The 27,900-nt window shown below is 42.7% G+C and overlaps 1 protein-coding gene across 6 annotated transcripts; it reads left to right on the top strand.

Annotated features, from left to right (window-relative positions):
• The first annotated feature begins 3,466 nt into the window (after nt 1–3,466).
• tfg (trafficking from ER to golgi regulator) lies at nt 3,467–27,511 on the top strand. 6 transcript variants are annotated; one of them, XM_031806266.1, is made up of 8 exons: nt 3,468–3,646; nt 7,816–8,026; nt 8,333–8,416; nt 13,873–14,019; nt 15,017–15,190; nt 15,340–15,486; nt 25,616–25,699; nt 25,875–27,511. In XM_031806266.1, exons 2-8 carry the CDS (start codon nt 7,843–7,845, stop codon nt 26,282–26,284), a joined length of 1,230 nt encoding a protein of 409 aa, XP_031662126.1. In that variant the 5' UTR covers nt 3,468–3,646; nt 7,816–7,842; the 3' UTR covers nt 26,285–27,511. The 6 variants fall into 6 exon arrangements, with proteins under 6 accessions (XP_031662128.1, XP_031662126.1, XP_031662127.1 ...); XM_020461772.2 differs by having other exon boundaries at nt 3,469–3,646; nt 7,813–8,026; nt 25,872–27,511; XM_020461774.2 differs by having other exon boundaries at nt 3,469–3,646; nt 7,813–8,026.
• The last annotated feature ends 389 nt before the right edge of the window (nt 27,512–27,900 follow it).

The raw sequence follows: 27,900 nt of genomic DNA on the forward strand, positions 1-27,900 counted from the left end.
TGCAGATGTATTGTGGGTTTTGAGGCAAGGGAAGAACTGTTTTTTTTTCTTTCTGTCTCTAGGATGCATTTATAAGTACTGTATATTGTTATTTATTTACTACCTCATAATCCCTGTCCATTATTTTTCCAGATTGTCTAGTCAACCTTGCATACTCTTTCTCGCCAAGCTTGCATACTCTCTCTCTCCATTTCAAAGACACTGACTCAATGTACATTTTATCTCACACACACCATAGGAGGATGCTGAAGGGAGGAAGGCTCATAATAATGGCTGGAACGGAGCGAATTGAAGGGCATCAAAAACATGGAATCCATGTGTTTGACTTGACACATTTGATACCATTCCACCTGTTCCGCTCCAGCCATTACCACGAGCCCATCCTCTCAAATGAAGGTTCCACCAACGTCCTCTGATACACATATTACATACACACACAAAAACATACACAAACACACACACACGTCTCATTCCACTACTCTGGATCCATGTTGTCTATTTTTTCCTTCCCATTTCATCTATCTTGGGGCTCCCGAGTGGCCCAGTGGTCAATAGCACTGCATCTCAGTGCTAGAGTCGTCACTACAGACACCCTGGTTTGAATCCAGGCTGTATCACAACCGGCTGTGATTGGGAGTCCCATAGGGCTTAGCACAATTTGCGCAGTGTCGTCCAGGGTAGGCCGTCATTGTAAATAAGAATGTGTTCTTAACTGACTTGCCTAGTTAAATAAAGGTTACATAAAAAAAAAATATTCTCCCATGAACGCTGTGGGGTGTTACTACCTTGGTTCTCTACTTGTTGCCATGTCAACTAGCCTTTTCATCTCAGGTCCTGGATCTTACTGGACCTAGCCTGAGCTGTGCCAGCCAGCTAGCAGTTAGTATCAGCAGCACTCTACTTAGTTTGACAAGCCTCAGAGTTAGAACGAGAGAGACTGCAGCTTCCTCTGAGACCACAATGTTTACTGATACAGCTGTTAGTTGTGTGTGTATGAACCAGGCCCTTGTGTGAGACAGCAGCCGGAAGGAGGATCTCTCAACTGACTCTTTGTCTCAACAGAGGAGGAATGAGGGCTGAACAAGTTTGTTGCCATGGTATCAGTAAATGGACATCGGTTGACTAATCTGTCAAATATTGAAAGCACTATAAGGCATGCACACAAGTACTGTCCAAAGCTTGAGCCTGAGAGACATGAGATTCCGTGTTCCAATGGCAAAAAAATTATGCATTATCTCACTAAGTAGGCTTGAAAGGTTACACTGTGTCTTGACTGCTATCAAGGGGTCTTGATTTGCCTCTGCCAAGTAATGTGCCCAAACTGTAATGTTCATCATTCATATACCTCTTAATTACATGTATGCTGGACCCATTGCCCCATCAATTCATATGTTCTTTTTTACCACCAATAAAAAGGGAAATTGAATCCTTGTTGTATTGTGTCAAGATTGTTGTGCCTTTAGTTGTCTTGATTGTTACTGACCTTGTAATGTGCTTAATGAGTTTTTATTACAGCTACATACACTTAGTCACAAATAATTCATACATTTTCAGTCCTGTGAAGTAGTACGGAAGGCAAATGATACCATTAAAAGTAAACTGTTTATGACAACACATTATACTGTATAATAGTACAAGTCAAAAGTTTGGACACACCTACTCATTCAGGAGGTTTTCTTTCTTTTTACTATTTTCTACATTTTAGAATAATAGTGAAGATATCAAAACTATGAAATAACACATATGGAATCATGTAGTAACCAAAACAAGTGTTAAACAAATCAAATTATATTTTATATTTGAGAGTCTTCAAAGTAGCCCCCCTTTGCCTTAATGACAGCTTTGCACACTCTTGGCATTCTCTCAACCAGCTCCATAAGGTAGTCACCTGCAAGGCATTTCAATTAACAGGTGTACATTGTTAAAAGTTCATTTGTGGGATTTCTTTCCTTCTTAATGCATTTGAGCCAATACGTTGTGGTGTGACAAGTTAGCGGTAGAATAAAGAAGATATCCCTATTTGGTAAAAGACAAAGTCCATATTTTGGCAAGAACAGATCAAATAAGCAAAGAGAAATGACAGTCCATCACTACTTTAAGACATGAAGGTCAGTCAACACGGAACATTTCAAGAACTTTGAAAATTACTTCAAGTGCAGTCACAAAAACTATCAAGCGCTATGGTGAAACTAGCTCTCATGAGGACAGACACAGGAAAGGAAAACAGAGTTACCTCTGCTGCAAAGGATAAATTCATTAGAGTTAACTGAACCTCAGATTGCAGACCAAAAAAATACTTCAAATAACAGACACATCTCAAAATCAACTGTTCAGAGGAGACTGCTTGAATCAGGCCTTCATGGTCCAAATTCTGCAAAGAAACCACTACTAAAGGACACCAATAAGAAGAAGATACTTGCTTGGTAAAGAAACACGAGCAATAGACATTGGACCGGTGTAAATCAGTCCTTTGATCTGATGAGTCCAAATTTGAGATTGTTGGTTCCAACCGCCATGTCTTTGTGAGTCGCAGAGTAGGCAACCGGATGAACTTAATATTTGTGAAGCATGGAGTGTGATGGTGCTTTTTTCTTCTGGTTTTTTTAACCTTTATTTAACTAGGCAAGTCAGTTAAGAACAAATTCTTATTTTCAATGACAGCCTACAGTGGGTTAACTGCCCATTCAGGGGCAGAATGACAGATTTGTACCTAGTCCAACACTCTAACCACTAGGCTACCCTGCCACCCTTTTCTGGTGACACTGTCAGTGATTTATTTAGAATTCAAGGAACACTTAACCAGCATGGCTACCACAGCATTCTGCAGCGATACGCCATCCCATCTGGTTTGCGCTTAGTGGGACTATCATTTGTTTTTCAACAGGACAATGACCCAAAACACACCTCCAGGCTGTGTACGGGCTATTTGACCAAGAAGGAGAGTGATGGAGTGCTGACCTCAACCTAAATGAGATGGTTTGGAATGAGATGTACCATAAAGTGAAGGAAAAGCATCCAACAAATGCTCAGCATATGTGGAAACTCCTTCAAGACCGTTGGGAAAGAATTCCTCATGAAGCTGGTTTAGAGAATGCCAAGTGTGCAAAGCTGTCATCAAGGCAAAGGTTGGCTACTTTGTAGAATCTAAAATATTGTTTGATTTGGTTACTACATGATTCCATATGTGTTATTTCATAGTTTTGATGTCATCACTATTATTCTACAATGTAGAAAATAGTAAAATAAAGAAAACCCCTTGAATAAGTAGGAGTCCAAACGTTTTACTTGTACTGTGTGTCACTGCAACCTTTGAAATGAAAATAACGACCTGCAAAACACAGTCCAGAGGTAATCAGTCACACAGAGACACACATTTATAATATAAAACTCAATTTCTCAACCTGCGCCTATGCAGAAAAAAATCTGCTGATTTCCCTCAAATGTCACTGTCAAACGTGTCAAACAGTCAAGCCGCTGCGACTGCGCCTTCCGCTGTATGCCACGTACAGGTTGACGTCGACAAGCGGACAGACTTCCTGATGTGAAGCTGGGTTTCTGTGTTTGCCAGCCCAGGTAACAGATTTTGCCTGACACGGTCTTGCCAGAACCACCGATACCATCGCGGGATCAAGACGTCCATTTACAGGTGGGATTCATATACTTGTTTTTTATTTTAAATATTCCTAATATGTATGTTGACAACATGAATCAGATTCTAAACGTTAGCTATGCTAACGATTGATGCTAGCATCGGGGTTGTTGTTTTTATAGCCTAATTTATTTGATGGTAGAAGTGCAATTCCATTTTATTGCTACATGATGATAGAAATACAATGAAATTGTGTGTTTGTGTTAAATTAAGTCGATGAACATGCGTTCTTTGACGCCGGTAAGAATGTTCATTTTGGATAAATATTTAGCAGGAAGTCAACATTATAACCACGAATGGGAGTGTTGAATGGGTCTGTATTTGGCAGGGTTCTACATCCTGTCAGTGACACAGGAAAATGGCCTGGTTATGTTTATGATACAACTTGGCTTGCATACCAGTTACTTTCCTTTCGACACGTATTAACGATACAATTAGTTAGCTATCTAGGTTATAAATATTGCCAGTACAACTAATTTTGAGTTGGCAGTTCGTTGTAATGTCAATAAACTCGCTAAGTTAGCAAGCTAGCTATATTGAATCTCAGACAAGACTACAAACTGCAATCCTGAACCTCGCCCTTTCATTAACTAGTACTATAACTGAATGATTTATGTAATGTTACAAGCCGTATTATGTTGTCCTCGATAACATAACTATTAGCTAGCTAAGTCTATTTGTAGGTCATCTTAACTAACCTTGTTTGACACATTATTGTTGGTAATTTAATTTAGCTAGCTAGATACTGTACTGTTAGCTCTAGTTTGCTAGCCACTGCTGGCCAGACCAACAAGTTGTTGCTGGTTCACGCGATTTGAAACTAATGTAACTATTTTCTCGATAGGCTCATTTTAGAGTGGACTGGATAGGGAATAGATTGTTTATCCTAATCTAATCTGTTCATCTGATTAGCTAGCTAGCCGGTATTTTATTCTAACGACATTAAACAGCAGTGTTCCATAATCTAATCTACACATTCTGGTAATTCCCTCTTTCAAGGAAAGTTACAGTACTAGGCCTAGAGGCCAAAGTCTTGTTGAACCAGACTGACAGCTCAGGCTAGCTCTCAGGCTAGCTCAGGCTGTTGTACTTGAACCTTAGACTTTGGAAGCAGAGTGAAACTGTAAACTATATAGTAGCACTTGAGCAATGTCGTAAAGGGCAGTGACGTGTTGTTTGCCATACAAAGGTAAAGATGAGTGAATCCAAGGTTGATTAATGATAACACCATTCTTCCATGGTCCAAGCACTTTGTCTGTATCTGAAGGATTTAAAAAAAATGTGGTGATGCTTAAGTTTTTCAATGGTTGTTTTGTTGGCTTACTAATCATCTATATGACGGTAGTCCTTTAGTGTAGAGTGGCTTATTTGCATCATAGGTGCCTGTTATTGTTATGCCCTCCCCCTCTTTCCTTAACCCTAAAGGCACCAACGGAGGTATTTTTATTTTTTTACCCCAAATTGGTAATTATAGACTGTCTTTTCAATCAAGCATTGACACTTTATTTTAATCACCTTTTGTAACACAAGTAAATGGTTTACATTCCCCAAAATAAGCATATGTTTTTTTTAATGTTCCCACATTTATAGCAGGGTGGGGCTTACTATATACTGGAAATCAGCACAATTCCTCTTGTGGCAAAATTATGAAAGTAAGAACTGCCATTGAAAGTACATGGTCACTAATATGGTTTCCTTTTTATGTGAGTAAAGTACATGTTGGATAAAAAATGTAATCAGGCCTGATGTGGGATATTTTTGTGTTGATATCAGAGAAATGTCGGTCGAAATGCTTTAATTCTCAAGGATCGGCCTTCCGTCATCGGGACAGTTGTAAATCATGCAGCGCGTTATGTCAAGATTACAGATTTTAGAGAGACAACATGTCGGTACATATAAGTGTCTTATATCGGCTGAAAGCTTAAATTATTGTTAATGTAACTGCACTGTCCAATTTGCAGTAGCTATTACTATTGTTTGAGGAGAGCTCCTAACAATAAAACACTTTTTTCTCTCTTTGCGATAGGTTTGATAAATTCACCTCTGAGGGTGAAATGTGTACTTACATTCTGAAATCTTGCTCTGATTTATCATCCAAAGGGTCCCAGAGATAAAATCATTTTTCATGTCCTAAAAAGATCCATATAGCATGCACGATCGATTTTGTATTTCCACTTGTTCAATTTTCTAAGAAATGAATCTGTGAAAATCTTACCCTAAACGTTGTTTCAACGAGTCAAATCACATTCGTATCTATTCTTAATTAGTGGTTTAGTATATCCTATAGGACACCATATTTGGTCTGAGAGCGATGCCTTCATGGCACGCCGATGACGCGGGCGGCCATCATTTGAACGACTTTCTTTGTCAAGTAAGCACCAATTGGGGTCAAACAAAGCTAGCTAGATAGCTTTACGGGAGTATCCAGAAACCATGTATATGTCGTAAAATGTAGCTACTAACCTTGTACAACAGCATGCCTTAATTTTGGACAAAAATTATAAGGATTTTGAGTTATGAAGTTATGAAAACGGGTTATTTTGCAAATGTTGAACTTATAATATGGATACTAATACTTGGAAAACTAAATCAAAGTCCAAGTATACAGATTTGATGATATTCTTGCAAAAAAATTGAATATGAATGCAAATGTCTCCTTCACGATTTGCCCAAATGTACCTGGGGACTTCACAGTCTTGTTGTTCACTCATTTTTCAAGTTATCCATCTGAAACTTTGCACATACACTGCTGCCATCTTGTGGACACTATCAGAATTACAACCAGAGTGACTGTTATTACTTTGACCTTTTCTCTTGCATTTCAAAGATGGTGGTAGAAAAATACTTCATTTTTTTCCCCCTTTGTATTTTCTTCTACCAGATGTATTGTGTTATATTCTCCTACATTCAATTCACTTTTCCACAAACTTCAGTGTTTCCTTTTTAAAATGGTACCAAGAATATGCATATCCTTGCTTCATGGCCTGCGCTATAGACAGTTAGATTTGGGTATGTCATTTATTGGAAAAAAGGGTTCTATCCCTAAGAAGTTTTAACGCGCTAATATTGATAATATCGAAGTAAACTTGGAGTCACGCGATGACATCCTGTCTGCTACCCCTACGACACGTTGGGAAAGCATGCAGTTTATTAGACTACAGATGAAATAAGTTATGATGAACTTCACATGGTGGTGAAAGTGCAAGGTGATGAGTTTGACGCTCCTTTCCAATAAACACTGAGTGTATTATTCTGATGACGTGACCATCGATACCTTGCTGCCATTTGACTAATAAAACAATCTTGCTCTTTTATCCAATTTAATCTCATAATGTAGGCCATTCGTGTGCTATAGCCAACAGCGTGCAGATACAGTATCTGTATACTGTTGGCTGGAGTGCATGTGCCAATAATGGAATGGGCACACGCGCTATATAATACAAATATCAATGTCAGAACCATCAGTAGAGTTAAAAATCCAATGGAAACCCATTGAACTTTATTTGGTACATGCCTATAACTATAAGAAATCTACGAGGCGTTACATTCAGCTCCAGCTATGCATTTGGTTTGCTAACTTGTTAGCCAAGTGGCTGGATATCAAGCTTATTAGTTACAGCAGAGACATTCAAACCCTCCTGGATCAAGATCCCTGTTGCCTAAATTGTTTAGTGTCCCAAAAAAATGGAGCCTGTTGTGTGAACAATCGGTAAACCGTATACACCGGTATGTACACCGGTATGGTACAGAGACTGGATCCCGCCCATCCCTACCTCGTTCCCATTGCATCTGGAAGATGACTCTCGACCTGGTATAGAGATATTGACTGGAAGCTAAATATCTATTTAAATGTTAGTGGCTGCCACGCCACCTAAGGGCCAAATCTGATTATATGAGAAATTGTTTTTTGTCGCAATCTAGTTGCCTGACAAAGTCCCAACATTTTAAGAGGGATAAAAAAATAAGCCCTGTTGACGCTATTAGGGTTCATAGTGATATAATAAGACACCATAATCCAACTTACATGATCCTCCGCAAGCTCTAGGTGTGTTAAATCTCTTATGCCCCCCCCAGCCATGCTCTAGGTGTGTTAAATCTCTTATGCCCCCCCCCAGCCATGCTCTAGGTGTGTTAAATCTCTTATGCCCCCCCCCCCCCCCCAGCAGTGGGAGCAGTAGAGGGCGGACGGCACCATGAACGGACAGCTGGACCTGAGCGGCAAACTGATCATCAAGGCTCAGCTGGGCGATGACATCAGACGCATACCCATCCACAACGAGGACATCACCTATGACGAGCTGGTGCTGATGATGCAGCGCGTCTTCAGGGGCAAGCTGCAGAGCAACGATGAGGTCACCATCAAATACAAGGACGAAGGTAAGCTGTGCTGCTCTAGACCAGCACTGGATTAAGTTGTATTATCACCATTGTGTTAGCTAGATGTCATCTGACCCCTCAACATTTAGTTTCCAGCTGGTAATGGAAACAGATGTTCTCTTTCAAACACTTGAGAATGCATCCCCCCTATCCTCCCCTTTTTACAGTAATCTTCCTCCATAATTGTAGAGGTCACACAGGTTTCACCTATTCAGCCATTTCAGAATAGCCATTATCTCAAGAAATGGTGGAAAAAAGGATTGGAATGTGACCTGATTCTGATGCTGCTCTCTTCTCTTCCTGCAGATGATGACCTCATTACTATTTTCGACAGCTCGGATCTCTCCTTTGCCATCCAGTGCAGTAGGATACTGAAACTCACTCTGTTTGGTAAGATATCATCATACACATACATAACCATCCCTCTCTTTTTTAGTATAGCCCTATGTGCTGCTGTGCCAAGCACGCCCATCTTGTAATAATCAAACAAACTTGATTTGTCCCGTTAGAAATGAAAGTTGGTTCATTCTGTTATTCTAGTCATTATGGTACCGTAGTATAAAGAACTTATTTCCTTTGTAGCAACTTGAATACTCATGCTGACTTATGTTCCAACAGCCCCCCCCCCCCTCTCCAATAGTTTTGTGGTTCGTGTACATTAACAAGCCACTGGGAGGCAGTCTAGTCTCATATTTTGACATTGAACCCGACACTCCTGCTTCGACCCCCTTGACACTCGTTCTCTCATGCTGGTATCGTCCCAAGGCCGGCATCGATGTGCTGCTGCTTGGGTCGTAGAGGCACCAAGCTATACTTGTGAAATTGTCTGTTTTCACATGTCCCTCAGAGGTCAAGCTCCAGCTTGCGTTCCATGGTTGGGTGTCAACCCATTTTAAGAGTGTGTTCTGCAGAGGATGATGGATGGATTGACGATTAGCTTGTGGTTTTTCAACAGAACACTGTAGGTCAAAGGGAGAGTTATGCTGGCTTTACTGCTTTAGGCCTAATCATCATGATGCCCTCGTGTGTATGAGAGACTTCAGGTGTGGTCTAGCTGTGGGTCCATTACACAGAATTGTACACTGGCCAGGTGTTATGGATCCACCTTTGTTTTACAGTGCAGATGTGTGTTACCGTTTACACACACCTCTGTTCCCGCTCATCTCCAATGCTGTCAGACCTCATTATGTTATTTCATGTGTTCTGCTCCCAATTATACTGCAGTACAGTGTCCCTGAACTGTCCCTGCTATTATTAGATAGATAGGGAGTGGCAGCAAAGACAGACAGAATGAAGGAAAAGAAAAATAAATGTTTGGGGATTTATTTTGTCGTGTCTTTACGATCATTAAATTGAAGACTTAGTTTTTATCAAAGATTCTCTGTAATTATTATTACGCGATCAAACTGATTAATCATGTAACTGTAATTAACTAGGAAGTCGGGGCACCAAGGAAAATATTCAGATTACAAAGTTCTAATTTCCCAATATAACCTTTCAGATATTTTCATATCTGATCAATAGCCTTCTGATGAATAAATTATTTACTTTACCTCACGTTAGTCTCATTCCAAACATCGTAAATTGTTGGTTATCTGCACGAACCCAGTCTTCACTGAGTCATCCATACATCAATTGTCTTAAATGATTTTATTTATTACTAAGTAATTCACAGAAATTCATAAACACAACAAAGTAAATATGGTTACAAGAAATGATAGGAGAATGTGGATGTTTCGGCAGTTGTCGTTCTTCGCGTTCAATGATACCGAATTCCTAGCTGCAGACTAGTAATTAATATCAAAGACTTGTTCTTATTCTGTCGGTATCGATAGTCTAAAAGTTTAACCACGTGGTATGGTTAAAAGATTCAGCAATGGTCAGCAACCTTTGTCCTCTCGTGATTGAGAGAAACATGGTCTACTTGAGGAATTCTCAAGATTGGGATTTTATTTGGAATTGCAGAAAAGGGGCTGTCCCAGGATGCCTGACCCTAACTGGGCTCGTGGGCGGTCCTCTGATTTAGTTCAACTCAAAAGGGAATTTGGAGTTTCCTTCATTAAACAGTCCAAAATCACATTACACAATTGTATAAACCGTATCATACACACTCATTCATCTTATACAACGATTAGATGTAAACCTCATATGAGGCTATTATATAAACAGCGTTATGGTTAATGTGGCCGCACCATCTCCCATGAGCTTCCCCAAGTTGTAACAAACGGACCAGTTCGTAGCTGGATTCTTCACCCATTTTTAATACTTTCTCCAGGAACGTAAATGTTATTCAGACCTCAAGTTCTGTGAGGTAGAAAAAATTCCTTTGTTCTCTATGAAGCTTCACTCTATCTCTATACTGTGTGGCCATGAGGCAGGGTCTTCCCTAGGAATTTACAACCTCACTGACCACAGCAGCCTGATTGAAGGAGCAGAGAGCGGGGGATGGTGCTCGCTGTACCCAAAGACGGCAACGTCATGACAATTTATTTTTTTACTCCATCCCGAGACCCAGAGCGTCAGCATGCGCCACAGTCGTGACCCTACATGGATCCCATATTTCCAGACGTGTGCCAGGATTGGAAGCAGGAGGGAAGAGTGGGATCCTCCCGGTGGGCTGTGTCTCTACAGGATCTTCTCCTGACCCCCTGGGTCTCTGCTAAATGTTACACACACACACACAGGGTTCTGGGATTCTGTCTGTAGAATTCCACTAATGTTAAGGGAATTCTAAAAGGATTTTCACTCTCCTATGTGAGATTTGATGGTCTCCTGTAGTGTTGGACAGTGCTTTTCTCTGTCTGTCATGGTCCAGGTGTTGAGTCATCTCAAATGACACCCTGTTTCCCATATAAATAGTTATAATCATTTGGTGGGTGCTTATAATTGCCCTATTTCTCACATGTACATGTGTGTATTAATAGGCATGTGTTACTTAGAACAATTTATTTGCGTATCCCACTCCCTGAGAAACCCTGGGAGAGTGGGCTCACGGCCAGGATCTGCCATTATCAACGGCAACCCTGGAGAAATTAGTGTTATGAGCCTTGCTCAAGGGCTCATTGACCGAATGTTCGAAAATGTTTCACCTTGTTCCCTCAGGGATTTAAATTAGTGACCCTTCGGTTACTGTCGTAACTCTAACCTCTAGGCTACCTGACACCCATATCGTGCACTACTTCTGAACAGAGCTACAGCCTTCCTCTGGTTTGGGTCATATGGGGTTGTGTGTCAAACCAGAGTTCTACGTGTGGCAGATTTTTTTTTTCTTCCCCCTGCTGGTACCAACTGACCATGTCCCATGATATCCCTGGAGGCGAAAGACACGCACACCTGTTTAGCGGAAGTGTTGGCTAGCGGAGTAGAACACTTGGAAAGGAAAAGGAGAGCCGCACACTAGGAGCTCGGATGCAATAATTTAATAACCAACGTTTCAACAGACAAGCTGTCTTCATCAGGGTCGACACGTTGGTGGTTTGGTTATTAAATGATTGCATCTGAGCTCCTAGAGTGGCTCTCCTTTTTCTTTTCCATGATATCCCTGGACCATATTCTCTGTCCTCTGTGCCCCTATAACTCTCTCTCACCCCCATTCAGCCCTCTGCACCACATTGTCCCTGTGAGGTTCCTGTGTGCTGATTTAGCACCTCTGGCCTTCTAGAGATGAGGCTCATATGAGGGACGGACGCCCTCTTCTGTTGAATTATCACTCTTATTGTAATTGTCTGCTAAGTCCATCCCCGTCCAGGCAGTGCTGATGAGGATTGTGGTGCAATGGCAGCCTGTAAGGCCTCTATAGAGCAGCACTGGGACTCATTGAGATGATACATGGTTCCTCTAGTCTCTCAGGCCCAGATGTATGCTGTGGTGTTTAGCACTAGACAGGGATCCATCTAGGGCTGGGCAGTATGGGCAAAAAATATATTATCTTCTCAAACTTAAGGCAGATTCACTATATATACGGTGCATTCGGAAAGTATTCAGACCCCTTGACTTTTTCCACATTTTGATAGGTTACAGCCTTCTTCTAAAAGTAATTTGTGATTTTATCAATATAAAATGTAGAATATTTGCATGCCAGTGGGATGGAAACCTAGCTGATTACAATAAAATCATGTCTAAGAGTTTGTTCCCAAATGACCAATTCTATTGGACCATACCTCCAAATGCAAATAGTGAGTTTAAACTGCTTGTTGTCAGAGGAAGAAGTTGTTGTGAGTGGCAGGGGGAGGGGCTTGGTGTCAGTGTGCGGTTGGGAAGGTGCACAAGGAGACAGAACGCTCAACCTAGATTCTTGTGATACAGGCATTTGGAACATGCCTGTATCATGTTCCAAATAACATGCATTCAAATTAATTTGATATCGCCCAGCCCTATATCCCATCACTAGGCACATGGCCAGCAAACACACACACAGTTAAACGTTCTGTCTCATTCACTCTAACACACCCACACACAGAGCTAACATCATAACAGACCCAGTGAGCAGCAGAACTGTACTCAAGCATCTTCAAGGCCCAGACTGTAGCCACTGTCAGCACTGTTCATCACTCTTGTCATGCATAGTAGCCTTTGTTTATTTTTCCTAGATGATTTAATTGCCATATCCTGTATATCACTACAGCATGCTGCCTGTTAACGGTATTACCTGGCTCCTCTCTAGGAAAGAGCTGTTGAATAACCTAGTACTTCCTAGTACGTTGCCATTTAACCCGCTCTCATTGACCATGACCTGGCTGGATCTGTCTGGCCTAACCATATCTGACCTCATGTCAACATCAGAGTAGTTAATTTATGAGTTTGCTTAAGAACACAGGGTATATATTACAGATAGATGGTGCTAACAGCTGTTATATAGTTGTTATTTCATGGAGACATGACTCCACATTTTCTGTGCTATGTACTTTGACATCTGACCCAGTGTTGTGGTGGTGGAACCAGGGGACTACTAGTCCTCTCTGAGACTGCAGATGTCTGGGGCTCTATGTCCAAGAAACGTCCCTAGTGTCTGTCTGTCTGCGGTCTACCCCCTTGTGACCCGCCACTAACAGGACAGGTGCACGGCATAAACGCACACATAAATAACAGAATACATGGACAGTTATGTGAGAGATTGTGTTGCTGAGGGCTGGTGTGTCCAAACCGCAGGATTCCTCACTGGCAAGAAGCTACAGATCTCTCCCACGCTTGGGAGTCTGTGCTCACAAAGACACTGGGAATCCCCCACCACACACACACACACACACACACCTGCAGGCATGCTGACTTATCAGACTGCAAATGTCTGCGTGTAACAGAAGTAATGTGTTTACTAAAGACAATGACACAGCCTACATTTGATTTTAACGGGACAAGGTTTATGAGAGATGGGGGGGACCAGTAATAATATAATAGTAATAATGGTTGTTGGTTTGTTCGGGTGCCATGTTGTTCCTGGCTCCATAGCTGAACATCACAGTCTGTTAATCCTACTTACCCAGAACAGGCCTGCTGCTCGGTTCCTAGCTCGTTTGATTTGGTCTGGACCCCAACCCCTGGTCTGGTTTAATCTAGTTTGCTCTAGTCTGGAATTGACTTGACTCACGCAGGACCATAAATGTACAGACCTCAAGACTCATCTGTTACAGTGATCAGGAGGGCTGTCTGGGGGAGATTACTCCATCACTGTCTTCCATGGCTCTGGAGTGCTGTTGTGTGGATGGAGAGAGATGGAAGTGCCCCCCCCCCCCCCCCCTTCACCCTCACCTCCTTCTCCCACATCTTGAAGTTCCATACCGAGGTGCCACATTCAGCATTTGAAATGTATTGATGTTGAAATATCATCTCTCACTCTTTCCCCCCGACAGTGAATGGTCAGCCGAGACCTCTGGAGTCCAGTCAGGTGAAGTATCTGCGCAGGGAGCTCATTGAGCTCAGAAACAAAGTCAACAGTCTTCTGGACAGCCTCGAGCCCCCCTCAGAACCTGGCCTGGCTGCATCAGCACCAGACCGGGGTAGGTACACACATGCACACCCCTATCTGTTTGCTAGTGTGACGTGTGTTTTACATCATTTAATGTAATACAGACATGCACACATCTAGCATATTTGTGCATTATGAAATACCAACAGCTACAGGCTGGTTGTTTTTTATCAGTTTATTAATTTCTCTCTGAAAGAGATGTTTTGGAAGGAGGACAAACCATCTTTCACTTCTAATCCAGTGGACCAATCACATTCCACACCTGCCCCATGTTTTTAAATATTTTTTAACTAGGCAAGTCAATTAAGAACAAATTCTTATTTACAATGACGGCCTACCAAAAGGCCTCCAGCGAGGACGGGGGCTGGGATTAAAAATAAAATATGAATATAGGACCAAACACACATCACGACAAGAGACAACACTACATAAAGAGACCTAAGATGACAACACAGCATGGCAGCAACACAACATGACAACACAGCATGGCAGCAACACAACACATGGTACAAACATTATTGGTTACAGACAACAGCGCAAAAGGCAAGAAGGTAGAGACCACAATACATCACACAAAGCAGCCACAACTGTCAGTAAGAGTGTCCATGACTGAGTCTTTATGCCAGGGGCAGTTTTCCAGGATGCCTTGCATCAGCGTTGTTAGCTTGCTGGCGTGTGGCGGACGGCAACAGGTGGATTTGTTTATCCGAGGCGTAGTGGAGAGAAGTGTGTAAAAGTTTATTTTTATTTTTATTTTTTTTACAAGGTGTTTCTTTGGTGTGGTAACATCCTTAACCCAGGGTTAGGATAATACACCCATTAAAGCCCCTCGTAAGCCCCACTTACGCAGTGGTTTGACAGTTCAAATATCGTTACTCATTGAACAATTTATGAACAACTCTCTCTGCCTCAAACTGAGGTGTGTGTGCTTCTCTAGCGTCTTTGTCCATGTCTTTTTTGTGATTGTGTGTTGACACGTGTCGCTCTCTCCTTTTCTCTCTCCACTACCTTCCACTCCCTCTCTCCAGACTTGGTGGATAGACATGAGGGGAGGGCGGTGGCAGCAGCAGAGGCAGCAATGAAGCAGGCCCCGGTCCCAGTCAGCGCGGCTAGCATGTCAGCCTTCGACCCACTGAAGAACCAGGGCGAGGTCAGCAAGAACGTCATCTCTGCCTTCGGCCTGAGTGAGGACCAGGTCCCAGGTAATTCCATCGTTGCCTTGCAATTTATTTATTTTTCCCGCTTTGTTTGTACTTTCTATGCAGTCTTCTGACTACATTGTCACACACCTTACCCTCACTATCCACCTTTGTTTTATTTTTCACATACCCTTTCGCTATCTCTTATCTAGCCCCCCCAGGTGTCTTGGCTGAGGAGCGGTCAGGTACTCCAGACAGCATTGCCTCATCCTCGTCTGCCGCCCCCCAGCCCGGGGTACCCCCCCAGCCACAGGCCCCCTATGCAGGGGTACAGCAGGGACCCCCAGCAGCCATGGACGGTTAGGAACACATACAAAACACACATTCTGAATGACCATGAAACTCGTATGCAGACACGCCACAGCTCTGCATGAGTGAATATATGTAGGAAACGGTGTGATCTGAGGAATTGTGCAGTAGGAGAGTACAACACTTGTGGTGTCTGTAAATAAAGTGGGTTTAATGGCTGTTTATGTCCCTGGAAACACATCACAAAACCATGACAACTTAAGTGAGTGGGGGGGGGGGGTTGTAATAGCTGTTTATGACCTCTGAGAGGGAGAGATTATCAGTGTGGGTGGTTTAGCACCTCCAAATACCTGGGGTCCACTGAGACTCCTAAAAAGTGTGTGTGCGTGCGTTGACTCTGTTGCTTTGTCCTGTCGAAACAGGAGAATGAATTTGGCCCAAGCTACCCCATTTCAGTTTGTTCTTTAAACTGAGCCTAGACCCGTGCATTGCCTAAGCGCAGCCTTGACCCAGTCAGTGTGTTGTGGAAAACACTTCTCTTGCGTGGCAGCATTGGACCGTTCTGCCCCAGTAGAGTTGTCACTACTCCCAGTCACTATCACCGCTGTTGTTTTTTGCTCTATTTTCACCTCATCACAGACATTTATAACTTTATGGGTGAGTCAGTTTCACAATGGTTTAACCCAGATGTTCACTGCTCGGGCTTGTCTACAACCACAAACAGGAGGAATAGATTGCCCTACTTGTATTCATTGTTTGTCAAGCTGTTGGAATGAAGTGGAACTGCCATCTTGGTAGGGGATGTAATGCCATTGATGCAGCAGAACTCTAACTGACTTGGTGATGGCTAGATGCTGTACTTGGATTGGCCAGTTCCCCAGTCCTGAATCCGGTACCGTATATATTTTTTGTTACACTCTGCATGCTGTGATTTAGTGGATGATGTCTCTAACATAAGACTGTATGTAAGCCCATTTTAGATTTAATGAGTAATTCCATGATATCACAGACACAGAGAAACTGTTCACAGAAGTAACTTAATCAACTGTATAAACAGTGTGTTCATGAGCTTGGCATCCATCTTAGTCAGCCAGACAACTCTTCATGTAGAATCCCCTCCTGCTATCTGCACTCCACCATGAACATCATGTAGTTCTTGGAAAATGGGATGTCCGCAGTCTCCGGCCCCTCTAACGGAGGGATGCATGAGCGAGGGATCAGATCAGACCGAGGTGGGGAAATTAAAAACAAGCAGTCATCCCTCTGTCGTCTCTAGTTGCGAGCTACTTTGGGGTGGTGTTTTTAGGGGGAAATGGTTTTTGGTGTTAATCTTCCCGACCAGACCTTCCCTGAGCTTTTCCTCTAGGACCTACTGGCTATTCCCATAATGGTGTTATGGAATCAACACAGAGGTGTGCCCTGCTGGCGAGTTAACTCTCTTACCAGATGACTAGGTGCATGTGTCCTAGGGTTTGGCATCTCAGTATATGAGATGGACAGAAACGGGAGGGGACAGGGGAAAATGTTGCGAGTCAGTCTTCTTATTTAGTGAGTTCGTTATTTTGGATGGGATGTTTTGTCATTGGAATGCACTTTTAAAACAATTGTTTATGTTGTGGCTCTCCGTAGCCTCTATCTCTGGAGACTTATCCGTTTTCACCCAAAAAGACCCACAAGCAGCACTCAGACAACCACACCACGGGATCCAAACCACAGCTGGAACACACATATCCACGCGGTAGGCTCGTTGAGCTGCGACTCAGAGGAACCATACCAGCACCTCCAAACCACACCTGGAACACAGACTGCGGTTCCACATGGTCACGGTTTGACCGTGTTCCCCAGAACAGTGGTTTTGGCTCGGTCAGTGTTCAGGCTTCTCCAAGGGGTTGGGATTGAGTTTAGCAGAGCCAAGACACCTATAAGAGTCTTAGGATTAATTACTGTGTAACTTTAGTTCTTACTTCTACAACTCAGTGATTCTCTATAAATTCCAGACCCTTGCGCTTTGTGCTGGTCACTTTTAGTTTGTCCATCAATGACCGCACGGTCATATAATGGTCATTGGCAGTTATTAGGTTCAGTGTGACCTTGCTTACCATGTGGTTGGCTGTCCTTTTAGATGTTGAGTCCAACCCTGTCATGACAGGGCTTCTTCTGGATGTCGTCATGGGTTCATCCTCCTATTTTCTTCGCTGTGCTTGTCCCTCCACCCGGTTCTCCCAGACTCTGGGCTGCAGCTGGTGGGCAGACGGCCTCGTCAGGCTGCATGGACATGTCTTCACCAATCCCAACACTCCAATGGTGTGCCTGACGATAATTTGATCCCCAAACGTTCCCTAAATTCAACACCGTCTCTGCTCCTCTCTCCCCTGAGTGCCTGGGTTATAGATGAACAAAGTCAACACAACACAATGGAGACCGATTTGTATTGTTGACCAGGAATAGTCTCAAAGGAACAGTGCACTTCTACCAACATGTTGGGAATGAACACGTTGATTTAAGGGTGTGGTGCATTGGGAATATGCCCAGAGAAGACTTCTTCAGAAAGTCATCGTGGACACATGTGCTTTGAGGGTAGATGGCCAGATAGCTCCCCCTCTTTCTCTGACAACACATGGTTGGTTTGTGTATACAAGCAAACATGGCACTAACAAGATCCATAAGCAGAATATGTATAGTGGCTCTCTTTCATATCAGACGATGATCAGCCATAGAGGGAGGAGTGTTCTCTGGGTGAGAGGGCAACCAAAAGAGTTATAGCACACCTGTTCACCCACCTCAGTAAAGACGGTGACCCTTATCAGACTACCAATATAATCTTTTCCTTTTTGAAAACATCCCCAAAAGTCTAAAACTACAGTCAAGTAATGGCATTCCAGAGAATGATTTTTCCAGCTGTGTTCTGTTCAGTTGAAGGAATACATGTGCAGGCAGTCGGTCTCTCTCCATAGAGACCCAGTGATTTCTCTTTCCTTTGGGATTTAAATGTACTGAGCAGAGATCAGAGATGAAGTCCTCTGGCCAATGAGGCCTGACGGCAGCCCCATCCGTCTCTCCATCACATTATGTAATATGCATGATGGATAGCAGGCAGGAGACCAAAACAACCAACCCACACATTGTCATTCTCACTAGAGCACCATTGTGCTCACATTACAGGGGTTGACATTGGGGTTACAGCTGTTGTCCCCCTTCATTATAGGCTCATTAACCTGTGAACCTTAGACTGACTGTCCTGTTGTAACTTATTGTTGAAGTAACTGATTTGAACTGTTGACATTCTCCATAGATGTTGTCTCAGAGCAATATATCTGGTTTCATCATATAGGCGGCTTTTCACAATTTGCATCACGTTATAATTGAGGGAAAAGCAATGGTGGAGGAATAAAACATGGATCATTCATCTGGTCCAGACCTGGGAAAGATAAACACCTAAAGTATCCTGAACAAAAATATAAACGCAACATTTTTACGTATTGGTTTCATGAGCTGAAATAATAGATCCCAAAATGTTTCATATCCACAAAAACCTTTTCTCTCAAATTGTGGGTACACATTTTTTTACAACCCTGTTAGTGAGCATTTCTACTTTGCCAAGATAATCCATCCACCAGACACGTGTGGCATATCAAGAAGCTGATTTAAACCGCATGATAATTACTAGGGATGCACCGATATAACATTTTTAGCCATACTGATATACCAATATTTTAAAAAAAATTATCCTTTTTAAGCATTCTAGTACAGTTAAATAGTTACACACACAGACGCAGCGGTCTAAGGCACTACATCTCAGAGCATGAGGTCACTACAGTCCCTGGTTTGAATCCAGACTGTATCACATCCGACTGTGATTGGGAGTCCCATAAGGCAGCGCACAATTGGCCCAGGGTAGGTCGTCATTATAAGTAATAATTTGTTCTTAACTGACTTGCCTAGTTAAAGGTTGCACACACACCCCACTCAAAATTATTTTGTTGGCATTTGTCACCATTACCAGTAAAACATAATCAAAGTCTATTTCTTTCACTTGTTTTGTTTTTCATTAGTTTCATTCTCAACCAGGATTTCATCATACATGTAAAGCAGTGAAGTTTCAGCTCTGTCCGCGGCCTCTCTTCCTTGGTGCGCACTCACTGTTCCAGCTGTGCATGTAACATGTCATGTAAACCCTGTTTCTTGTCTGCATCGAAGTAGCGGTCCTTGTACCTAGCATCGAGCATGGTGGCGACACAGTAAAGAGGCTTAGAGAGTGCTTTTTGTACGTTTTAATCTTAGGGCTAGGCGTCCCGCTAGCGGGACAACTTCCAGTGAAACTGGACAACGCACAATTCAAATAAATAATCATAAATATTATGGATATTAACCGTTTAGGTAAATATAAGTGTCTTATATCGGTTGAAAGCGTAAATTCTTGTTAATCTAACTGCACTTTCTGATTTACAGTAGCTATTACAGCAAAAGCATGCCATGCGATTGTTTGAGGACGGTGCCCCACATCAAAATATTTTTCAACCGTCACAGGTTTCATAAATTCACAAATCGAGATTTAAATATTCACTTACTTTTGAAAATCTTCCTCTGATTTGTCATCCAAAGTGTTCCAGCTATAACATGTAGTGTTGTTTTGTTAGATAAAATCCTGTTTTATATCCCAAAAAGTCTTTATTTGGCGCCATCGATTTTGAGTAATCCACCCTAAAATGTAATCTCTAATATTTCTTATGGAAAGAAGTATGTTCAATAGGAAACCGATTTTAGCACCTGCTTTCTTCATGGCGCGCGCAAACAAGAATTTCCAAGACTGGGTCCTTGTACTAAAACTGATAAATATTCTTTGTTTTTGAAGTTACAAGCCAGAAACCTTGAACATAGACTACTGACACGCTGTGGAAGCCATAGGAATTGCATCCAGGGAGCTAATTTCCAGTATGCCTTTATACTTTCCATTGGAAGAGCATGGTCTCTCAAAAAATCCAGTTGGTTTTTCTTTGGATTTTCTCCTACCATATCTATTATGTTATTCTCCTACATTATTTTAACCTTTCTACAAATGTCAGTGTTTTTTTTTCCTAATGCTACCAATTATATGCATCTCCTGGCTTCAGGGCCTGAGCATCAGGTAGTTTTACTTCGGGCACGTCATTCAGACAGGAAGTGGAGAAAAATAGAGCAAAATAGGGGCCTAGCCCTATTAACCCCACGGTCTGTCAGCAGTTTTGTTGAGCGGGTGTTTCAGTGCCATGACAGAGGGTAATGTCTGCTGCAGTTGATTAGCTTATTTCTCCAGTCAGTTGTTAGACTGGCGCTAGTAGTGTGTTCATGTTTCAATCATGTTCTCAAATGGCAGCAGCGGTATGATAACCAGCATGTTCTTGAGCATGCAATACAGCTTTCCTCAGTTCGAAATCCTCGTCGACCCACAGTGCTGTCAGACTCCACATGCTCATGGGGCTGACATCGCTGGTCCAAATGTCAGTCATGAAGCTAATAACAGTGACGCTCGTGGATGTGTTTCAACAATACTGTGTAACTCTGGTAGAACCACATCTGAAAAATAGCGGCTACTTGGTAGCATGTACCGGTGCTCGACCAGTCGGCAAAAGCCAACATCATCCACGACAGAGAACGGAGGATAGTCTAGGGCAATGATTTCCATTATCTTGGCGTTAATGGATTTTGCCTTTGTCTTGCTGAAATGTTCTTATTATTTCAAATGACTGCTCGACTTGAACTTGTTTAGTTGGAAGTGTAGCGCTTAGTATTTTTCTGCTTTTGTTCTGTGTAGCGCTGCATTTTTCATGGTGTCATTACAACATCTACCTACGTTATAGGTATGCACGTCATCTACCTACGTTGTAGGTAGGCACGTTATAGGTATGCACGTCATCTACCTACGTTATAGGTATGCACGTCATCTACCTACGTTGTAGGTATGCACGTTATAGGTATGCACGTCATCTACCTACGTTATGTAGGTATGCACGTCATCTACCTACGTTATGTAGGTATGCACGTCATCTACCTACGTTATGTAGGTATGCACGTCATCTACCTACGTTATGTAGGTATGCACGTCATCTACCTACGTTATGTAGGTATGCACGTCATCTACCTACGTTATGTAGGTATGCACGTTATGTAGGTGTGCACGTCAGCTTTGACATCGGTTTTGCACATCGGCGTTAAACTAGACATCGGGCCGATGTTGGCCTTTTTATTGCTAATATCGTCTGATTCCAAGATATCGTACATCTCTAAACATTAGACAGGGGCTCCTTGTGCTGGGGACAAAGGCCACAATAAAATGTGCAGTTTTATCACGCAACACAATTCCACAGATGTCTCAAGGGAGCGTACAATTGTCATTGTCTGACAGCTGATGCTCAAAGTTAGAGGGATTAAAACTAAATACTTGCTCTTCAACTGATCGCTGCCCGCACCCGCCAGCCCGTCTAGTTTCACTACTCTGGATGGTTCTGACCTTAGAATATGTGGACAACTACAAATACCTAGGTGTCTGGTTAGACTAAACTCTCCTTCCAGACTCACACTGAGCGTCTCCAATCCAAAATTAAATCTAGAATCGTCTTCCTATTTCACAAAGCATCCTTCACTCATGCTGCCAAACAACCTCGTAAAACTGACCATCTTACCGTTCCTTGACTTCGGCGACGTCATTTACAAAATAGCCTCTACTCTACTTAACCAATTTGGATGTAGTCTATCACAGTGCCATTCGTTTTGTCACCAAAGCCCCATATACTACCCACCACTGCAACCTATATGCTGTCATTGGCTGGCCCTCAGTCCATACTCGTCGACCAAACCCACTGGCTCCAGGTCATCTATAATTCTTTGCTAGGTAAAGCTCCGCCTTATCTCAGCTCACTGGTCACCATAGCAGCACCCAGCCATAGCACTCTCTCCAGCAGGTATATTTCACTGGTCATCCCCAAAGCCAACTCCTCTTTGGCCACCTTTCCTTCCAGTTCTCTGCTGCCAATGACTGGAACTAATTGCAAAAATCACTGAAGCTGGAGACTTATCTTCCTCACTAACTTTAATCATCAGCTGTCAGAGCAGCTCACAGATCATTGCACCTGTAAATAGCCCATCTGTAAATAGCCCACCCAACTACCTCATCCCCATACTGTTGTTTTACTCTACATCCCAGCATCTCCACTTCATCTTCTGCACATCTATCACTCCAGTGTTTAATTACTAAATTGTAATTATTTCAAAACTATGGCCTATTTATAGCTTTACCTCCCTAATCTTACTACATTTGCACACACTGTATATAGACTTTTCTATTGTGTTATTGACTATGTTTGTTTATCCCATATGTAACTCTGTCACACTGTTTTGCTCTATCTTGGCAAGGTCACAGTTGTAAATGAGAATTGTTCTCAACTGGCCTACCTGGTTAAATAAAGGTGAAATAAAAAATAAATTAAATGCTGACTTCAGGAATGTCCGCCAGAGCTGTTGCCAGATAATGTAATGTTAATTTCTCTACCAAATGCCGCCTCCAACTGTGTTTTAGAGAATTTGACAGTACTTCCAACCGACCTCCACTTCTGGCTTCTTCACCTGTGGGATTATCTGAGACCAGCCACCCAAACAGCTGAAAACTGTGTGTTTAGACAACTGAAGAATTTCTGCACAAATTGTCAGAAACCGTCTCAGGGAAGCTCATCTGCGTGCTCATTGTTCTCACCAGGGTCTTGACCTGACTGCAGTTCGGCGTCGTAACCGACAGGGCAAGTGCTCGCCACTGGCACTCTGGAGAAGTGTGCTCTTCACAAATTAATACCAGTTTCAACTGTACTGGGCACATGGCAGATATGGTGTTGTGTATGGTGAGTGGTTTGCTGATGTCAGCAACGGTGTCCCCTGTGGTGGTGGGGTTATGGTGTGGGCAGGTATCAGCTACGGACAACAAACACAATTGCATTTTATTGATGGCAATTTGAATGTACAAAGATACCGTAACGGCATCCTGAGGCCTATTGCCATTAAACCGCCGCCATCGCCTTATGTTTCAGCATAATGCACGGGAGATGCGCTGCATGAGGCATGAGGCAAATGGTGGTCACAAGATACTGACTGGTTTTCTGATCTACCCCCTTAAAAAAAATATATATATATAGGTATCTGTGACCAACAGATGCATATCTGTATTCCCAGCCATGAGAAATCCATAGATTAAGGCCTCATGAATTTATTTCAAATGACTGCTTTCATTATATGAACTGCAACTCAGTAAAATCTTTGAAATTGTTGCATATTACGTTTATTTTTGTTCAGTGTAGTAATACAAAGCATTAACAGAAATGATTGTAACCAGATGACAAGGATTAACGGTACATTTACTACAGGTAAAATTGATTAAAAAACAAACAATCAAAGGGCAAACAATTCCCACAATGAATGCACAAGATTTGGCAGGAGACAGCTGAGTGCATTCTGGAGAGAGACTCTCATCGCCACACCTTGTCTCAACCTTTAAAAGTTCTACTCCAGACACATCTTCACACACAGTTTCGATGCTCTTCAGTGACAGCCGCAACGTAATAATCAGCTAGGCTTTTTGCCCCACACGCCGCCTTTTGAAAGACTTCATTTCTCTCCTGTTCTATTGGTTTTCTAATCAACTTTCTTTCGTTGTCCAGGAGCCGAAGACACAATCCTAGTCATATCAACCCATCCTAGTTGTTGCATCTTTAGGTTCCCCTTTTAAGGTTCAAACAGATTTTCATCTGTGATATAATGCTGGCATCAGGTGCAGTGTTTTTAGAATGGTGATTTCCTACAAATTGCATTTTGGCAAATGTTTTATTGTCTGCTTCATTACAGGAGTGTCATGTTCTGTTAAGAGGCATTACCATAATGTAAATGTGCTTTCTGTCATTCTGAACACCGTTAGTGGACACTCTCTAATGGGTTACTCACCCAGTGCATATGGGTCTGGTACATTTCTCAAATGGACAGTAAATTGAAATCTTCCAGAACACGTTGTCAGGCACCACTTTTTTCTTTTATTTTTTAATGGAAACCCTGGTGTGGTGGTTGTGAGAGCTGGGCAATACGGAAGAAAGAAAAGAAAAAAAACATAATAAATTGACAGAATTATAACAATATATTGAATGACAAATATTCATATTACCCCTTTAAAACTACTACTTTAAAAGTTGTAGCCATCAATTGTCCCATCAACAATCACCTATATTAGTACAGTTACTTCCTTTAAAAATTCACCATTTTCTTGAAGGACATTATTGGTTATTTATCGTAATGAACAAGTTTGTTTCTGTGCAAATTTTAGTTGTATCTTTCTGGCACTATCACATAAATGACTGCTTCATTCGCCTACTGATAGCCTAGCCCCAATCTCCAGGCCCTATTCCCCCACAAAGGAGTTCCATAGGGCTCTGTTACGAGCCCCCTCTAAGAGTGGAAAATCATCGCTCCGCTTTAACTGGCACATGAAAAACCAGTGAACCGTAAACCAGCCTTCTCTCATTATCCTTTTACTCTGTGTTTTTAATACTTCGTCGCCCTACTTTACTCGCCAGGGGCTCTGGGAGTGCGGTACAGGCCTTGTAAAGGGAATACACTGCTGGCCAACTACATGTTTGCTGAACATGGTGAGACTCACTGGAAAACTTTAGTTGGCCAACGGTTTCAGTGTTTTGCGAGTGTAGTTTGCTTTTTATTTTCAGACTCTCTTAAACTCTCTCCTCAGTCCACGTTATTAAGGGGACATGCAATTCTACAGTTGTTTTTTTAAAAACACGGACTACACACACACACAGTTAGACGTGAGGTCATGGCTAATAAAAGCTGTGAGGAAAGTGGCTGTCCACTGACACAGACCTGTTTAGACAGACGACACTCGCTTTGACCCAATACACACTGGTCTATCCAAATGTGTATATGTAAGAGCGAGCAAGGGAGCGAAGTTTTGTGTTCAGCTTAGATCTGTACAGCTGACTGATGTGCCATAGCGCGTTGTCTCGGTGCAGGGCTTTAAGGAACCAATCCTTTTTTAATTCTAGTTGTTGGAGCTGTTTGCACTAAGCCCATCCTGTCCGATTTCTAGCCGTGTGTTTTTTTTTTTTTTTTCTCCCTTCCCCAGCAATCATACTGATGTCTTTCTTCCTTCTCCAGGTCAGATGTACCAGTACCAGGCCCCAGGTGGATACCCACCCCAGCAGCCAGCACCACAGCAGCAGTATGGCATGCAGTACCCTGGTAAGACACTCATTCCTCATCACACTTTCCTTGAGAAAAGGTCCAAGAAGGACAGGCTAATCTTGTGACAATGGCCCAGAGCTTCACACAAATGATGCTATGAATGAGAAATGGATCAAATAACTAAAAGTTATACTCTACTTCTCTCCCCAACTCTGTCTCGCTCTCTCAGCAGGATACACCCCCCAGCCCGGGGCCCCGCAACCTGGCGGCCCTCAGCCCCAACAGCAGCAAACTTTCCAGAACTACCCTGCCCCCACCTCCCAGGCCCCCGCGCCTGGCCAGACCCCAGCCCCCGGCTTCCAGGGAGGCCAACAGCAGGCTCCTCCACCTCAGGGTGCACAGCAGTACCCCCAAGGGGTCTTCCCTCCCCAAAACTACACCTCCCAGGCCAACCAGCCTGCCAACTACAGCCTGCCCCCAGGCTCCCAGCCCCAGCCTGGCCAGGGTTACCAGCCCCGTCCCGGCTACACCCCTCCCCCCGGTAGCAACGTCACCCCCCCTCCCGGGGTGTCAAACCCCTACGCCCGCAACCGGCCCCCCTTCGGCTCGGGTTACGCCCAGCCTGGTCCCGGGTACCGGTAAGAGGGGAGGGAACGGGGAATGTTATCCACCCACCCCTCCCCTGCGTGTCCTGGCTTTTAGGCTGGGGTTCGGTAAACATGGTCTGCTAATCTGTCCATCCCTCTCAGTCCTCAGATATTGAGGAGTGTATATCCCAAACAGCTACAAACCCTCAGTCTGATCGTCTGTTTGTATTCCGTCTCGCCCCTTCACCCCTCACACACACACACACACACACACACACACACACACACACACACACACAGATACCGATGTGTTATGGCCCTGCTGTATGACACACAATGTACTCTAATAGAGCTGGGACGATAAACCAAAAATTATCAACACTGACCATTTATTGAGGACATTTTACTGATATCAATAACCACAAGTAGCCTATACTAGAGAAATATGAAGTTTGAAATGAAATAAGTTTGCTAATATGGGCTATTGCCAACATTACTTTTGATAGTTACAACATTTTAAAGTTGTAGTAGTAGTTCTAAGGGTCTGGTAAAATACAGAAGTAGGCTTACCGGTGCACATTCATGTTCTAAACTTGTCATTCTATTCATCTTTATGGTGATAATTCAGTCATTTATCGTAATATGGATTTGTGTCCATATCGCCCAGCTCTAGGCCCCACCCTCACTCTCCAGCCCTGTGTGTCTGTCATTGTGAACATGTAGTCAGTCTGTAAGTACACTCACCTGGAAAGATCAAAACGGGCTGGTGTATGAAAACTGTTTAAATTCTTTTCACACATTTTATTTTGCTAGTCTGACATCTGTAATGCATACATGCATCTGTATACGCTGGTCAACCGAGGTCGTATTACATTTAACTGGTTTGGGATAGCCAGTAGTTTGCGGAAGCGCGTCTACAGATGTGTGTGTATGAGAGACTAGTGAAAGTGTTCAACCTTTTTTATTTTTTTATATATATCATTTGTTTTCCTCACCGCCATGTTGGTATTATGACTGGTATTGTGACTGGTATTGTGACGTGTCATGGAATCTGCCCTTTGGTTGAGAACACTAACTGTGTGTTGAATTATGGGAGGAATAGTTTTGATCCTCCAGAAGAATCCTACCATGTTTAGCCTCTTAAATCACCTCATTGTTTAATGCTCTTTATTTTCCTCACTGGTTTGTACTAATATCAATCAGAAATTCCACCTTGAAGTGACATTTAGTTTATGTATGGACTAGCATTTTCTCTGGAACCTAATAAAGGCTTTGAAACCCAGCTCGAAGTTGTCTGTCATTTTGTTTTTCATTCTTCTCCCCTCACACTGTGGTTTGAGTTCACGGCTCCGTGTTGAGCTTAGCTTTCGAGAGCCTTTCCTCTCCCATCTAGGTGGATTTGGAAAAGTGTGGTAATGCTGGTGTTGCTATTTGTTTTTCTAATCAGGCATTGTGGTTGGCTGGGATGTGTGGTGGGGAAAAATGTGCTTGGTCCCTCAGCTCTGCCTGTCTTTAGTCAACTAATGGCCAAAAGAGTGAAATGTGTTTATTTAGTGTGTGTGTCCACTTGTTAATGCTATGACCATATGAACACCACACATACAGATATGCACAATGCATTTACAACAGTCAGCGCAGTAGTACAAAAGAACCATACTTAAGGATTTATTG

This window comes from Oncorhynchus kisutch, linkage group LG26 (assembly GCF_002021735.2).
Source record: "Oncorhynchus kisutch isolate 150728-3 linkage group LG26, Okis_V2, whole genome shotgun sequence".
NCBI lineage: Eukaryota > Metazoa > Chordata > Actinopteri > Salmoniformes > Salmonidae > Oncorhynchus > Oncorhynchus kisutch.